Source organism: Protopterus annectens, chromosome 1.part0 (assembly GCF_019279795.1).
Source record: "Protopterus annectens isolate FY-2018-M chromosome 1.part0, PAN1.0, whole genome shotgun sequence".
Classification (NCBI taxonomy): domain Eukaryota; kingdom Metazoa; phylum Chordata; order Ceratodontiformes; family Protopteridae; genus Protopterus; species Protopterus annectens.
This window is the reverse complement of record NC_056725.1, coordinates 23,017,714-23,035,876: the sequence shown is the minus strand read 5'-3', so window position 1 is coordinate 23,035,876 and position 18,163 is coordinate 23,017,714. Positions and strand designations below refer to the sequence as shown.

General features: G+C 40.1%; 1 protein-coding gene across 1 annotated transcript in view; it reads left to right on the top strand.

The window, feature by feature from the left end:
- The first annotated feature begins 495 nt into the window (after positions 1 to 495).
- The window catches only part of POLR1G (RNA polymerase I subunit G), a 264,817-nt gene continuing 247,149 nt past the window's right edge, over positions 496 to 18,163 (top strand). The window contains exon 1 of the mRNA XM_044080343.1: positions 496 to 697. Coding sequence (XP_043936278.1) covers positions 511 to 697 — 187 coding nt within the window. The 5' untranslated portion in view covers positions 496 to 510. The remainder of the gene's footprint in view (positions 698 to 18,163) is intronic.

Genomic DNA, 18,163 nt, shown 5'->3' with positions numbered 1-18,163 from the left:
TGTATATATATATATATATATATATACATACGTATATATATATATATATATATACAATGCTTTGACACTGTACTCTCTTCTCTCCATCTTTTTACTCCACCCTTCTTCCCTCTTGTTAAATACTCTTAATTTATTTTCTCCAATTTTACTGTATGTGTGTAAACCTCTCTCTCTCTCATTTATGACAATTTTATCTACAGTGCTTAAAATATTCATTCCAACTATTTTCTGTGCAAAAGTATACTGCTCTTTTTTTTTTTTTACTAAAACTGTGTTTTTAACATTTTTCACAGTTGTTTGGATATCTTGTATTTGCCCACGAAACTCGTCCACATGGGTCAGTGCTTTATTAAAGTGAACTATTAATTCAGTTTTATTTTCAAACGAACTGCTGAAACACTATACTCAGCCTCCTGCTAGCACTCCTACCGCAGTGATCACAAGGGAAGCTCGTCATTTGAATGTCGCTGGATTTTACGTAACCATTCAATCTGAGTCGCACAGTAACGTATGCCTTGTAGTGGTGGAACTGAGGTATTTTTTCATGCGCTACTATTTATAATCGAGAGTATGTTGTCTTCTGGTAGTAGTGGTAGTGATAGTGATACCCAAAGTACGCCCGAAGGTAGTCCTTATCAAAGGGATGAACAGAAGGTTCAAACATTGCCGGTTCGGAAGGACAGTGATATAGTAGGCGGTAGGTAACTTAAGACTGTCAAGTGTGTTTATTAGGTTTTAGTGAATAGTGTAGTAAGTTTTAGATTTACTGCCAGGGAGAAATGCAATAGAGCGTGCATCAACGTAGTACTATTTTTGTAGGCAGTGTACAGTAGTGGGTACAGGTTAGAAGCAAGGCAAAATTGAAGCAGTACGGTATTACTAACTGCTGCAACAGGAGCTGTGCACCTGTTACTGTTTCGAGCTTTTACTGGAGCACACCATTGGCCAACAGAGCCTTTTTTGTGAATCTGTATTAAATGCACGTTATCCATTGTATACGTGCACCTGTATTGTTAATAACCTGGGAACTACACCAGATTAATCGTATTGGTTAGTTGTAACGATGAGGTGTAACTCCCACTTGGCTTTCTGAATGGCTTCTCTAGTTCCGAAGGAGTGTGTGTCTGTGTGGTGTTGAACCCTTTACTGGTGAGGCGAGCCAAGTTAGGTGACTCCTAATCCTGATTGCGATGCTTTAAGAAAACGGCGGTTAGATCCAAGTGTAAGCATAGGTCTCAACAAACCATAGCAAGTGTGACAAACATTCAAAGTATGGAACACTGTACTTTTGCACTGCACAAAAACGTGCCATGGAACCTGGTTGAACATTTGTTAACTATTGTGAGTCAAATCCCAAACTTATATAATCTACAACAACCATAACCACACCATAAGCAAATATGAAGCAGCAGTGGTCCTACAGAATCAAAACTAAAATCACATGCTCATTAGTGTCACTTGCTACATTTACTACATCTGTGAACAGGCACATATCACACAACCAATTCCATGTGCACCCTAGGTGCATGAACAAACAGTATCCTATTGTACTTTAGATGCACACGTATTGTACTCTGCTGTGGCTTTCTTAGCAGCATCTCACCATGAGGCATTGCTAACTGTATTGTACCCAGTGAACGCATCTTACAGCAACCTCCATTTCATGGTCCCTAATTAATCTTGTCACAAGTACTCATTTAAAGTTTTAGTAGCAGGGTCAATCAGAGAAACAAATATTACTATTAAGCTAAGACAGTGATGGAATGAGACTGAAGTAATAAGCATTTTCTGAAACCGCAAGGTATAATTTCACCATTTTTTCTCAAAAAAAAAAATCAGTTTTAGGCAAGAGTAAAAGGGGCAGAGCTAACATTGGAGTCAAAGAGTAGGGTCTAGTCAATACACAAAAGACATATTACTATTAACCTGAGACACTGACAGAATAAGCGATTATTTTCTGAAACAACAAGGGTATAATTAACCATATTTTCTCCAAAAAAAATCACCAGTGGTAAGACTAAGTAAAAGGAACTGAGATAACCTTTTGGAATCAAAAGCAGGGACTAGTCAATACACAAATGACTAACCCTGAACTGTGTACAGTGAGTGTGTCGTTAAAAAAAAGATTAGCCAGATATAAAAAAAAAAAAAAGCGTTGCAGTAGTAATCGACCCAGGATGCTATCGTATAAAATGCATTATTAGCTCTCAGCAAATCAGGAATAGGGATGCTTATTACTATTAACTTGAAACAGTGATGGAATAAGATAATGTGAATTAGTAAGTATTTTCTGAAACAAGAAGGTTATAATCCACCACCTTTCCTACACCAGCTCTAGGAGAGAGGTAAAAGGACAGAGGCAAGTTTTCAGAGTTCAAAGCAGGGACTAGTCTATACACAAATGCCAAGCATTAACTTGCAAGTCTTACTCCTGTCTGAGCTAAACAGTCTCTTTTAGAAGGCATTGCAGTGGCGCAAAAACCATTGCTGGTTTACAACTGGACAAATTGTGATGTTTGTCATTGGCTCCCTTTGCCTTAGGAGTGGTTAGTTGATTGGATCATATACCGCAATGCCAGTTGGCTGTAATTGCAGTATATGAACCAGCAAATCAAGGACAAATCCAGAAATTAATGAGGGACAGAGACACTTACAGTATTATTTACTTGAGACACTGACAGAATAAGAGAAAGTGACAAACATTTTCTGTAACAAGGTTTTACTTTACCACCTTTTCTCAAAAAAAAAAAATCAATCTTAGGAGGGAGTAAGCGGGACAGAGCTAACAATGGAGTCAGAAGTAGGGGGGGCTAGTCAATACACAAACAAAGAAAACATGAAGAAATAATCAAATACTGTATGCCTTACTCCTTTGTGAACAATACACTTTACATATTTAGCTTCTTACCTCTGTCCAATACAGGAAACAAAGTAGCTCCGTCACATTCCACAATAAAATTTAGTAATCGGGAATCCAAGTGTAGGATGAGAATTCAGGAAGCAACTGTAGTCAGCACCACCAGGACCATTCCTTCCACCCAGAGATAGACAGCACACAGAAACAAATCTCAGCCTTTTGATATTGTTTGTTTTAGGATGCCTGATCTCTGTTCCTGACATGCTGCAGACTTTGGCTCTCATTTGGCACTGCCTGGTCCTTCAGTTGTCTGATTCTACACTCGTCTCACAAAAGATGAATCCAATTCTTGCAGTCTGGGAACAATCTAAAGGCAAACACCACGAATATATCCTCCTTGTGCTAGGTAAAAAAAATGTGATCTTCCTGTGCCCTGCATTGCCTTTTAGAAGGCATTGCAGTGGCACAAAAACCATTGTTGATGTACAATTGGACAAATTGTGATGTTTGTCATTGGCTCCCTTTGCCTCCAGAGTGGTTAGTTGATTGGATCATATACCGCAATGCCAGTTGGCTGTAATTGCAGTATATGAAACTATCAGAACTCGTGTAGTGGAGCCAACACTGTTTGTTCCACTGTTCCGCATCAATTGGTGATTTCACTGTTAAATGCGGAGTGTTCTGCATGATCCGGAGCACTTAGCTGCTCGGAATGTAACTACTGACAGGATGTGCAGACCCCACCTGCCTCCATCTGTAGAGTCCTAACACACACACACAACATATGTGTTTTGTAGTGATATGTTATAATGAGTATTAATTTAGCAAGAGGTTCTCTGGTTTGATTCTCTGCTGGGGTGCCTTTTGTGTGGAGTTTGCATGTCCTTCCTGTGTTTGCGTGGGTTTTCTCCGGGTGCTACAGTTTTCTCCCACATTCCAAAGACATGCATTGGGTGGATTAAACAGTGTATATTTGCTGTAGGTCTGAGCGTGCGTGTGTCTGCTACCCGATAATGTGAACATTGGTTGAGTGTTGGTTACTGTACTTGTGTCCCCAACCCAGTGTGTATAAATGAAGGAAAGGATGTCATGGATGGATATTCATTTATTTATAGTACGTTGCCTGCAATGCCATTACATATATTTTATTTTATTTTGCTTTTGTTTACCAAGTTTGTCTGACTGGGTTTAGTCAGATTTTTCAGCGAAGGCCCAGAGAGAAACACTCCAAAATATTACAAACATTTTTAAAAAGACATTCGGCAGTATACGTGAACTGGTGTTAAGCGGTATACATTAACAGTTACATGTACATTTGCTGATTAGATTACATTCATATGAAAATAAAGGCCGTTGTTACACTAGAAAAAGATGCTTGTGTATCAGTAGATGGTGAACATGTGCGTCAGTAGATGTTGAACATTGAGTAGCTGAAGTGTATTACTGGGTTTTTCAGGTAGACAATAGGTAACATTATTGCTTAGAAATTCAAAGAACTGGAAGTGAGGGAAGGAACTAGGTTGGCCAGAAAATCTTAATATAGTAGTGAAGAGGAGAGATGTAAATCTGGTTCAGTGATAATTGTGTATGACTGTCATTTGCTTTGTATTAGACAGTCAGAAATGGAGGGTGAGTATTGTCACCAAATAATGTATATGGCTGGGAGGTGCTAGTAAAATTATTCAGGCATTGGTGTAGACTGGCTGTGTAGATGTAGGATTCTGAATGAAGAGAAATGGATTGATGATATGGCAAGTTGAATGTTACAGTGGCATTTATACAGGAGCAGATACATCGATTTGATAGGTGAAGTTTGTTGCATTTAAAATGAGTTTACATTCCAGTTGGATTTCAGTGGTACTGAGATGTGGTTCTGTAGCTTAGTTACTCCATTAGACTGAGAATCACATGTTCTTTGGTAATGATTTTTCTCTAGAGCTTAAAATTCTGTTGAGGTTGTAGTGCTGCCCGTCAGTGAGGTAGATTTTTTACTGTGTAACATACCTAATATATATATATATAGACAATGGTGGTAGAGTTTCAACTGACCATCTGTGATGACACCCAGTACTTTTGTGTGGTTTTCTTGTTCTATCTCATTGTTGGCAGAAACTAAAGAGAATATTGTTTTGGTGAGGAGGTGTGTTGAGGTGAAGAGTTGTAATTTAGTTTGTATGGTAAACAAATGATAAGGTCAGCTGTTACTTGCAAGGAATTATAGTAAAAAAAAAAAAAAATTAGAAGGAAGAGTAAATTGCACATGACACGCAGCCATTTGCTTAAAGAAGTCTGCTTTTATTATTCGAGATGGTATGCTTGTCCTGAAATCTCCTGCCTTTACTAATTGGAGTTTTTGATGCACACTTCAAACTGTACTAAAATTCAACTTAACTTTCTTGATGCATATGTAAGATGTTGTACAAGTGCATTATAAAGACTGATGCAGTGTGGTTGGAGAATTTGTCCAGTAATTTATTTGTAAAGTTAGGGGGTTCACAGGGCTGATGACTAGCCTCTTCATTTTCCATTTCCTTTTATAGATGTAGAATACTGCAAATGAACTTTAAGATCTGTAAAGTCACGTGTGAGTTGTTCTTCTTTCGGCTTTTCCCAGTTAGGTGTTGCCACAGCTGAACTCCGGTCCGCTAATGATTGGCAGTAAACTTTTTACGGGTGCCGAGGTGCCAGCTTGACGCCTAACCTTCAACGAAGGCACGCCCATTCTACGCATGTCTTTTGAACGCCACTAGACCGCGGGGAGGACATGCAGACTCCACACAGAAAAGTCACGTGTGAGTAACGGTCCTAAACAAAACCACTATTCAGTCATACTTCCCAGAACTAATATTTTGCCAGTCAAGACATTAGAGAATAGAACACTATATTTTTCCAGTGTATAATATAATGCTCCTTATCACACTACCCAGCACTTTTCTTGGTTATGTAAGAGAACCATTTGCCTGGAATGTAAGAAACCTCTCAAATTCTATTACATTAGTTTCTCACTTTTCATTGGAGAATATTATTGGCTTAGACTATGAAACACATACCCTCTCCGTCTGGAATGCACCCACTTGCTAATGGACTAAAATTAGATTCGCTAATCATTTCAGTAAGTGTTTGAACTCTGTTCATTTGGCAGTAATTTTTACATCTCCTGAAAGTTTTATTCTAGGCTGAGGTCTGTTCTATGCTGAGCTTGATTTGCAGTACTAGAACCTGTCTGTTTAGCTGTAAAGTTGGCTTTGCTCCTAGTGTATATCCTGCAGTTCTTGATTTCTTTTTTTATTCTTTGTAGTGTACTTTTGTATTAGTTTGCTTCTTGTGTCTTGAAGTGGTTGAGCGTGGTGGAAAGTTCTCCCCACAGTGTGAGGTAGCCATTGGGGCTCTTAGGGCTGTTTACTTTTCTGCATCTTCTCATATGTCTAGGCTGACATAGTCATTCTCTGCGCCATCAAGTCTGTTAATAACTGCAGACTTGATATGGCAACTTTTCCCTATCTGACACGCAAGTACTTTATCAAGGTTTAGGTTCAACGCGTGCCTTGTATAAGAGCAGTGGGTGACTGCATCATGGTCCCTTGGGAATCGAATAGTTCCTGCGTCCTCTTACATTGGGTAGAGCTGCTTAAATGAGAGATTAGAATTGATGGACACCTTTGCTGTGCTCAGCAAGTTGTCATGGTTATATGAAAGGCCTATTGTGTTTCTGCTTTAATACTTGGCAGGATACCAGGACACAGTTATTTTCCTAGTTTACTAGTTTGAACAGTCATTGAATGTAATGCCATGATGTAAGTTCCTCACAAAACATGAGGTTCAGCTGTAAAGTGTACAGAAGTTCATTACTAAGAGGAGAGATGGGCTTAAAGTCTTGAGTTATGTAGAGAGGCTAAAACAGTCACTCCTGTTTGGTCTTGCACTGACTTTCTCCTGTGAAGTGACCTGTACCTTACATTTTCTGCATTCATAGGGGTTAACATATGTGCAAGTACACATCTTCAAAATTTATATTAACAACAGTAGTAGACACTATAGGTTTGTCCTGCATAGTCTTCACTGGCTTTGGAATAAACTCCCTCCTTAAAAAGCGTTAGTCTGTCCTTCCTTCCACAGATTTAAAAATACATTTTATGGTTACATTGATGTACATAAATCTCAGCAGGGGACAACTGTGGTCAAGTTCTTGAAGTCCACAAAGCCCTAAGCTTGATGCTCTGTGGGTCTTTAGTTCTTTTGCTGAGACTCTGTGAAATCCTTGTTCATAAACAACTAGCACACTGAGGTGTTCATAGTAGGGCTAGTGCTACACTTATTACCACCCTCAGACAAGTATAAAGATGTATGTAACAAGAGCATAGGGTTTTCCACTTAGAGCTTTAGCCTCATCCTGTTGTACACACTTCTAAGGAACTGCTAGAAGTGCATATGACTAGAGAATCTGCCACCTTCTTATAATTGAAACTGACACTTTTTCTTTCTTTCCATTACTGTTACATATTACTAAAGTTTTAAATTATAATGTTTGTCCATCTGTATGTATAACCTAAAAACTAATTGCAGCATTTGCTCACCTGTATGTATAACGTAATGTCTCCCTTGACTACCTTCTCAGATCTGACGGTCAGGAGTCACTTTCACATCACGTTCCCACCCCTAGTTTGCTGTAGCTGCAGTACAAAGTGCGCTCTCCAGAACTGTTAGTTTTGAAGTACCTTGCCACCTTATAGCAGAAGTTTGTTCATAGGTTTGATTGTCAAACTTAAAATGTTCTGGTCTTCAAAAAAACTTGATTGCCTACTCCATGTTGATTTTTTCTACTACTGATATATTTGTCAGTATTATTTTTGAAGTATTATCTGTCATACTTTGCAAGTATAAGTTTAAAAATTGCATGATAGTGAAATTACAGACAAGGCAGTTGGGAGAACAACACTTTCCTTAAAGCAGTTTGTTTGATAAACTTGCAAGGAAATATGTATATAAGTAAACTGCACAAATAGTATAACGATTTTAGGAACTCTAGGTACTAGAGAAGTGTGATTATTTGGTTTACTTTGTGAGGTATACATGTCAGATTACAACCATCAGTTCCTCAAAAAATAACATTGCAGGTTTTTAGTCAGTGAAGATGAATTCATAAAAATGTTAAGAAGGTATTCATCCGTAAAATTCTTGACATGTAGAATATTTGGCTCCCTGTTGAAGTGTTGAGTCCTGGAACACTTGAGGAAAAGGAACATCAAACATCACTCTTTCTTTAAACCTTTTTTTTTCCCCTCAGGGGAAATCCTCCCCCACACCATCCCCAGTGCTGGCAGGTAAGCCCCTCCTCTCCGAATTTATTTATATATACCAACTCTGAGACAACCATACCTCTGAGAGAAGGGAATATTCAAAGAAAAGGCAGAGTCTGACTTAGTATATACAAGTCTGGATTTTTAGTCAGTTATTCATCATATTCTGGGACTCTACATTCTTGGTCTTGACGTTTCAAGTGGTTATCAGGATATTTAACTATAGAACACTAAATACAGTTGTCTTTTTGGTCTTTCTCTAGTCGACACACTTGTTAAAAAATGTGGTTTCTCCATCACTGTGAATGCATTTTAAAGCCCCAGGTGGTACTTTTTTAGGACCTAACACAGATTAGTCACTTCAGCTTCTCTAAACTCTGCTGATCGCAATGACTGCCATGTTTTACATAATGGGTATCCGGATAGTTGATTTGGTTTGGTTTACTAATTCGTCTACCAGAATAAGTAGACCACTGATATGTGCAATTTGTAGGTAAAGCTCAGTTAACAAAATAACTGATTTTCATCACTGAAGGATGTTCACCGGAATACCATTGGTGTAATCTCCTTGGGCTCCCCTTGTCATAGTAATTACACTTCTTATTCAGTAAGCTCACTTGGACCCACACTCCCTTTCCAGGAGCAATGTATGATTAAGTGACTTCTGTTGCGTTACTTTCTAGACAAATCAGACCTGCAAACTTTGCCAAAATTGACAGATGTTGCAAGTAATCCTGGATCAAGTCTGCAGACTCTGTACATTACCCGACTCTGTAGACATCACTGCCCAGCTTTGTTCAGTGCCAGCTGACTACAACTTTGTGAAATAGCAACTCTTAACTACTTACCACACTTGCAGATGAGCTGAAGTATTCACTTATTCATATCACTATAGTAGTGAATATTTTGTAACACTCTGGAAAGTAAAAATACAATAAATTTGTAGATTTGAGATTTTCTTTACTGACACCTTATGGGTGGCACACATCTCCACTATCCGGATTTTTTTGCCACATATTTTTAATCTGTTCCACATAAAATTTGCCCTTTTCTGGCAAGTAATTTGATTGAAGTCACTAAGTTAATGACAGACATTTGAGTTTCAGACTTTGTGCCCTTCAGAAAAAGTATGGGAATACTGAACCTGTTATTCTGTCAACTTTCTAGGTTTATTTTATTTATTTTATATTTGATTACCGGGTAGGTCTGATTGGGCAATCAGGTACCCGTTCTCCGCAGAGACCTGGGGAGAAAAGCTCCACATACATGATAAAAATATAAAAAGTCAGAGATGAGTACAAATTAATAGACCTATCAAACAGTAGAGCAAACAATAGTATACCATGGCATAGAATGATGAGACGTTACAGCAGTGTACACTATAGAGTGTACAGTAATAAAGCAGAAAATGTGTTTGAGTAAGAAAGTACAGTAATACTATATACATATACAGTTATATACATACATTTAAAATTACAATTTATGGTAGTTTTTTTTTTTTCTATGTGTTTGACCTTTGAGTAGAGCCAGAGGAAGATTTATCTGAATAGTGGTAGTAGGGTTAGCCATGGTCAGCACAAGTACATTGCCAGATGAGATTGAGGTGGGCTTTTAACTGGGTTTTAAAGATGAGACTGCTGCTTTGCAATCTGATATCTGGTGGAAGAAAATTCCAGATTTTAGCAACTGTGTAGGAGTAGAGGGATTCACCAGAACTGTATCTACACTTCAAGAAGGGCTTTGATTGTGGATCTTAATTGAAGAGCAGAATTGTGAAAGTTGAGTAAGCCTGAGAGATCAGAAATCTTGTTTGGATGGTACAGCAAGTAATGAGCCAAGGTAAGTTGGTTATAGTTTAGTAAGTTGGGGAGTTCTAGACTACCTAGTTGTTTCAGTGAGTGACAGTGGTGGGAGCAGAAATTTAGAGTTGGTTGCAAATCTAGCTATTTTATTATAGCACATGGACAATTGCTATAGGTCTGTCTTGTTAAGGTTTGTTTATAAGAACAATTTAAAAATCTCTCCCTATTTTAGGGGCTATGCCCCCCCCCCCCCGAATATGTTTGGCCTTGCACAGATTTCTTGCACTAAGAGGCTGAGTGGTAGGATGGGTGGTTGATCTGCTGTTCGAGACAGTTGTGCAAAAAGAAGCACACTCTGCCCAAATTGTGAGATACAGGGAGAACAAGCAAAACGCCAGACAGGCATTGGCTGGAGCGCAGGATTCAGATAGTGGTAATGGTTCTGAAATCAATGTACTTTATGGGAGAGAGTTAGAAGAAAGTGGTAAGAACATGTTATGTTTCTTTAAGGAAACAGCTGAATTAATTGGAAGATGTGATTAGTTCATCTGGACAGCTGTCTGCTCCAGCCTCTATGGAAGAGGAGGGGATATCGGGGGCAAGCTGCATATGGTGATAGTATCTCAGCCATGTTACAACAGTGGTCAAGAGACGCCGCTAAAGCTGTGATTACTCAGTCAAGGCCTATTAGGCATTTCAGTTGAATGTTAATAGTATAAAAGGAATATACCCTGTTTGTTTAAAAATAAAATGCACTACATGTCCATCGGATGATACAACTGACAATAATAGTAGGATTTGTACCTTTATTACAAACGCTGCAGAACTTTTTTTTGTTGTCAAGCCAACCCAACAGTGTGAGCACTACTATGTACGTAGAGTGGTTCTGCAATGTGGAAGACAAGAATGCACAAGTGCAAGTAGGAAGCAAAAATACTTTACCATGTTTTTGTGTTACAGTGGTCTAAGTACTGATTGTGTACTTAACAGACGTTAATGCTACCTCCCCCTGTTTGGGACAGATTATAGACTAGGGGTGGAAAGATATTCATTGAGGGTGCTTGATAATGGCAGGATGGAACATTCTTCACAAGGTATGCAGTAGTTTTTCCAATAATAAACTTTGAGACCAGAACATGTTGGCACAGTCAGAAGAACTAGAAGCAGCCTTGCACATAGTGGAAGTGATACACAAACTGGTGGACATTTTTTCTCCTGTTGTATAATGACAAGTCCAACACATGTCTGTAAGTGGCAGAGCGGAAGAGTGTTGTAGTGCTGTCAAACTATTACTGCGCACAGGTGGCTTGAAAAATTGATTATAAAAGGTAGTTGTCTGGGAAGCTTGCACATCTGTGAAACCTGTAAAAGGTCGTTGAGGATGAATTGTTGTAAGGTATGACTGCAGCTGATCATGCTGCTGTAAAAGCAGCTCGAAGAGGAAGCTGTAACCAGCTGTATAAGCATTATTTCATTGACACCATTGCTTGATCTTGCTGATATGTGGAAGAACTGTGTTTTAACTGCAATGACAGCGAAAGGAAGAAGTAGGCAAAGATAAGTACCAGTGTATAAGGTAGCTCCATATGTACTCAAAAGTATGACCAGTTAGTGTGTTTTAATCACAAAACCTTGGGGAATTTGAAGATGCATAGTTGTGAAAAATATTTTCCCTTCCGTTAGTTACACATTTGGGGAAATATGTCCTGACACCAGGGAGGAATGCTTGCTATGTTTACAGACTAATGCCAGAGAAAAAGACAGCGAGATTGCACAGGATACTTGTAGCAGGGGACCATGGATGTTAATACAAACTGACTACAGAGGACCTATTCCCTCCTGCCAGAGGAGGGTATTGATGGGCCCTACCAAAATTGTATCTCTTTCACTGCTGTAAGAGAGAGGTGTTTACACTTGATAGTCAACATGTATAATCAAGAGTGATGATTTCAAACTTTATAGGCCTCGTAAGGGGGGAAATGAAGGCGTTGAAGTACAAAATTGATTTTGTGCCACTCTCAAGGGACTGGTATGGTGATGTGAAATGAAAAGGACCATCTTGGAAAGACTGGAAAAATCCCTGATGGAAAGGAAGAATAAAAATTGAGTTGCAGCATTATCTTCGGCAATAATCAGAGTAAGAGCATCACTCTGTTCTACTACTAGGATATCATCATATGAGTTGTTGATGGGAAGAAACATGCCATTAATGTTTCCTAATGATTTTCGGCTGTTTAGCTTCAGTCAACACATGTTAGTAAAGACATTTGGCTAAACAATTTGATGAAGCAAGTACAATAATTACAGAAATACACCAGAGTAAATAGCTAGAAAACAGAACAGCAGCCTTCAGTTTGTTTGGATTGTTGAACATGCTTTGAAATCTGTGCACAAGCTATGAAAAAGAATTTCAGGAAAATTGGAGCACTGGATGCTGACCGGGGGGGGGGGGTTCCCAAGAGATTAAGATACTGGGTCCTGCAGTTGTAGTGAACTAAACAAGAGCTAAGAACATAGCCTCCCTCCAGTCCCTAACCCAAACCAGTTTTCCAAAATGTAGAAAACTGGTTTATGCAACATTGCCTCCTGCTTAATCCCCCCCCAAAAAACTACTGCTTTTTAGTCCATCTCATAAATCACCCACTCCATTCTTCTCTATTACCTCTAACAATGCTACAAACATAACCCCTGATTCTACCACCCGCCTACTAGGTGTTACAATTGATAACCATCTTAACTATGATGACCATATTAACTCCACCATAAAGACTGTTAACAAAAAACTTGGAACCCTCTATAGAATTAAACCCTTCCTTATCCCCACAGCCAGGAAAACTATTGCCCAAACCCACCTCATTTCTACCCTTTTCTATGCCTCCGCTATATATATATATATATATATATATATATATATATATATATATATATATATATATATATGTATACAAACCTATCTAAAAATAATATCTCAAAACTTTCTACCTGTTATAATAGCATAGCTAGATTTATCACAAGCTCTCCATTTCAAACTCACCATTGCCTTAACCTTAAACAACTAGGATGGCTAGAATTGCAGAACCATATACTCTGTCAACAGTTACTTATCACTCAAAAGATCCCACACCACCCCAATAACACCCCTATCCTCACTAATCTGATTACACCATATAAAAACCTAGCTACACTACATTCTGCTAATAAACTCCTGGTCTCATCAGTTAAATCTAACAACAAAGCTGGTGGCTCACTTTTCTCAAACACTATAGGTAAAAACTGGAATCAGCTCCCTCCTGAAATTTCTACTCTAGCTTCTACTTCTCTATTCAAAAAGCATATTAAAGAACATCTTAAAACTCAGTGGCTTTGTACTTGTGCCGACCCAGACTGAAACTTTTCCCCTCCTGCTCATACCCCTTCCCCTCTCCCCTAACCTATACCTCCAAATCTACTGATTTCTCTTTTTTTCTCATAGTAATAGGATAAATCTCAGGACCTGACTGTTTGCCCATACCCAGCTTGTGCTTAGTGTACTTGTTGTTTTTTACTTAGTTTAATCTTTTAACATAATGTCTTTAGTCAGTTGTACCTCTGTACTGTTATTATACATGTCTTTGTTATGTATTGTTAACTTTGTTAGTGTTCATGCTTGGAGCTTTTCTCCCCGGGCCTCTACTGAAAATGGACATTTATCCAGTTAGACTAGCCCGGTCAACAAATGTAAAATAAATAAATAAAAATAAATAGTGATAAGTTGGCCTAATAAAGTCAGACAAAAAACTGACAATTGTACATCTTTATTAGTGTAAATGGGTCTCTGAAAGGATTAAGACTGTTCTGTCTTTGTTTTGTTTCAGCCAGCAGCATGTTTTAAACATTTTCCTGAAATTTGTAATGAAGGACTAAGAGGATTAAAACATTTCAGCCATGGACAACTCTTGAAACAGTAACTGTTACCCTGGATAAAATTATGTAAAGCTAAGCTAAACCATCCTTCTATCTTGAAGAGCATTAGTCATGGCCTCCACCCTTACCAGATGTTTATAACAGATCGACTGCTGTTTGTTCCATTTGCTGGAGGAAGACTGGCATTATAATATTTAAGGTATCTACCTCATAAAAGTACAGTTGTGTAAAATCTTGCCATAACGGTAGATGTCCTTGCCTTCACCGGTATAGTATTCCTTACAAATGGGGATTCCCTGCCGTAAAACCTACCATCTGGCCAGTATACCAAAGTCTACAGTTGCTTTAAGGTATGCTGAACGTCACCTGCACACTCCTTGCATAGGGTAGGGCATTAAGGTGATGTTCAGGCATACCATCCTCAGAACTGATTGTCCCAGTAGGAACAGCAGTCCAAGGAAAACCTGCACATCCAGGGGTATGGAGGGAGGGAGTGAATACTGCAGTGGTGAAGACAAGGGCATCTACTATGCCCTTACATTCACCGCCGCAGTATTCATTACAGATGGGAGAGTGCCAAAGCTCAAGAAGAAACTTGGGAGGAGGAAGCAGCAGCAGAGCCCTCTAAGAAGCCATGAAGAATGGCATCAGCAAAACCAGCCCTAGCTCTGGAGATACCATCCAACTGGTAATGTTTGGTAAAGGTATGCACAGAAGTCCAGGTAGCAGCTTCAAGAGTAGAATTAGTGTCTAAGCCTTTGAAAAAAAACACCAGAAGAAGCCACAGCTCTAGGGGAATGAGCATTTACAGAAGAAGGAAGGCTGTCACCAGGAAAAGTGTAACAAAAGGAAACGGCCAAAGCTAAAGACCTAGGATAAAAGGAAACAAATAGCTGGTCATATTTTCTGATAACTTCAGTTTTATCCAAATAAATTCTGAGCTGTCTAGGCACATCTAAGGTATGTAGGCAAATAAACTGATTGTGACAACTCATTAACCACCTTGGGCTCGAAAGAAGGATTAATATGCAAGGACACCCTGTCCTTATGAAATATCAAAAAAGGTAGACCAGCCATAAGGGCTTGCAACTCCGACACCCATCTGGCAGAAGTAAGAGCTAACAGAAGAACTGTCTGTCTTCCAAGAACAATGTTGCAAGGAAGCTGAAACAGTAGGCACAAAAGGAGCCCAAGTCAATTTTTCTAGAACAAATTTAAGATCCCAGGGAGGAGGAACAGGCTTCCTGTGAAGTCTGATATTAAAGGACACCTTTAAGAAATTGCTTGGCTTCAAGTCTAGAAGCTAACAGGGTAATTAAAGGCAGACCAGCAGAAAGAGGTGATAAGTGAGCCTTAATAGAAGAATTGGCCAAATCAACATTGAGCAACTCCCACAAATAAGAGAACCAAAGGAACATCCACAGAAAATGGGTCCAGGTCACAGAAAGACCAAATAGAAAACCTCTTCCATTTAGATGAGTAGGATATCCTAGTAGTAGGTTTCTTGGCCTCTTGCAGGACCTGCAGCACGTCCTCAGAAAAAAGTGTCTTATGAGGAATCAAAACCCTATCACCCACAGTGTCAGTTGAAGGGTGGACAGGTGGGGGTGGATGGAGAGATCCCTTGTCTTGTGAGGAGATCCACCCTGTGAGGTAAATTGTGATGATTGCGCCTGGCTAAATGCAGAAATAGAGGGAACCAGTGCTGTTGCAGCCAAAAGGAAGCCAACAACAAGATTTTGGGAGCATCCTGTTAAATCCTGAACAGGGCTCTCAGAATGAGAGGAAGGGGAGGGAATGCATAAAGAAACATCCCCTTCCAAGAAAATGAGAGGGTGTCCACCTGCCATACAAGAGGACCTGGGACTGTGGCACAAAACAGAGGAAGTTGTCTGTTCAGAGGGGAGGCAAAGAGATCTACTTGAGGAGTACCCCACTAGTAAACAGTGTCCAGAAACGCATCCCTGTGAAGCCTCCATTCGTGGGATTGAGTGAAGGACCTGCTCAGATTGCCTGCCACAATGTTCCGATCTGAAGGAATGTAAACTGCCTGAAGATTCACTCGATATTGGATAGCCAGATCCCATACCAGAAATGCTAGTCGGCAAAGACTGTAAGAGCTGTACCCCCCCCCCCCCTGTTTGTTGTTATACCACATGACTGTGGTATTGTCTGTGAATATCTTGAGAGGCCCTGGAGAGAAGAGTGGATGAAAGGCCTGAAGAGCCAGCATAAGTGCCCTCATCTCTTTGTTGATGTGCTCCTTCTGCTGAAGAGGCGATCACACTGCCTGAACCCTCAGGGAGCCAAACGTTGCTCCCCATCCCACATCTGAAGCATCTGTGAACAGATCCTGAGAGGGAAGAGGAGGCTGAAAAGTGAGCCCTGGATTCAGAGAAAGCTGCTGAATCTACCACAGAAGTTCTTTCTTGAGACATGGGAGAAGAGGAACAGGAAGGTCTAGAGGATGCGCATGCTGAAGCCACACTAACTTAGGAAACCATTGAAACTTCCTCATGTGGAGCTTGACCAGAGGGAGCATCGGAATGGTGGAAGCCATGAACCCCAGAGCTCTCAAACTCCCTGGCTGTAATGGAGGTCAGGGGAGGAAGAGTGTGAAAGAAAGAAATGAGTTAATGCCTTTGGAGGAGGCAGGGATGCCATCATTAGCACTGTCTGAAACCTGCAACCTAGAAAAGACATGATCCTGCGAAGGAGTCATTGAAGACTTTTTGAAGTTTCACCCCAGGCTATGAAGAAGAGAAATGGTAAAATGAGGACTGTGCAAAAGGGCCTCTGGAGAAGATGCCTGAATCAGCAAGTTGTCCAAATAAACACCCTTTGGATAGTAGAAAGGGAAATGCACAGAACTGAAAATGCCAGGAAACAACAGAGAAACGAAAAATCTCCTGAAAAGAAGATGGATCAGAATATGGAGATGAGCATCCTTGAGGTCCGGAGACACCAGAAAGGCCTGAGGGAGCAAGAGATGGAAAAAGGGACTGAAGGGACAACATATGAAAGGAAGGCACCTTCAGAAAGGTGTTTAGATGGGAGAGTGCTGGAATAGGTCTCAAAGTACCGTACCTTCTTTTCTGGGCACTAGAAACATTCTTGAAATAAAACCCTACCCCCTTTGGGACACAGGCACCTCTTGGATAGTACCCTGAGACAAGAGGTCTAGAAGAACCTCTGGGGAAAAAGGAAGTTACAGGAGGCCATAAAAGAGGGTGGGAAATCCAGACTGTGAAGTATCCTTGCCAAATGATTGACAGAAACCAAGAATCCTGGGTGATTCAGAGCCAAACGGGAAGAGAGAGAGGAATATGGCTGGGAATGGGTGGATAGTACAGCACCTGGTTTGTCAGGAAAGGAAGGCTTAAGAATCCCTGCAGTCTGAGTGGCCTTAGCAGGAGGAGTTGGTTTACTACCCTTTTTACCTTTAGAAGGAGGGCAAGACTGCCGACAAACAAAGGCTGGCTTAGAAGGGTAGGTTCACTGAAATTTAGGCATAGGAGAAACAGACATATGCTTAAGCTCCTGTAAAGCCTTCCCCTTGTCCTAAAGAGACTTAAATAAACCAGCAGCCGCATCACCAAACAAGAGTGTTATCCAGAGGAGCTTAGCCATAATATCATTGGGCAAAGGTTGAAGCCAAAGCCATGAATATCTCCTCAGAACTGAACCAGAAGCAGCAGTCGGAGAAGAGGCATCTGCTGCATCAGAACTACATTTGATAGAATGATGAACTACCTGAGAGAAAGTCCCAAGCAAGGAAAGAGCAGAAGATTTACTCAAGTCTGGAAGATTAGAATCTGACAAGCCTGAGAAAGACGAGCCAAGACATACCTAGAGATATGGGTCTGATAATTAATGGCCCTAAAAGCTAGGGTAGCTGAAGTATAAACCTTCTTACCCAACCTATCCATGGTTGTACTGGCCTTGTCAGAAGGCAGTAACTTGGTCGAAGGAAGCAATTGAGATGGCTTATCAGAGGCTACAGACACCACAGAGGGGTCAGCAGCAGGACATTTAAACAAAAAGGAACAATCCTCAGGCACTCTCTAAAACCAATTGGACTCCTGGGAGCAGGGAACAGAGAATCTGGCACTTTAGAGGCAGTGAAAAAAACATCTAATAAAGCAGGCAATACAAGAGGAATGGCTGCAGGTTTAGGAGAGTTCATCTGCAGTAACTCATAGTACCTCTTATGGATATCCAAAACCTGGGCACAATCCCACTTAAAAAAAAATTCCATCATCCTAGAGATCGTGTTCCCAAAGGAAATTTCCTCAGAAGGATTG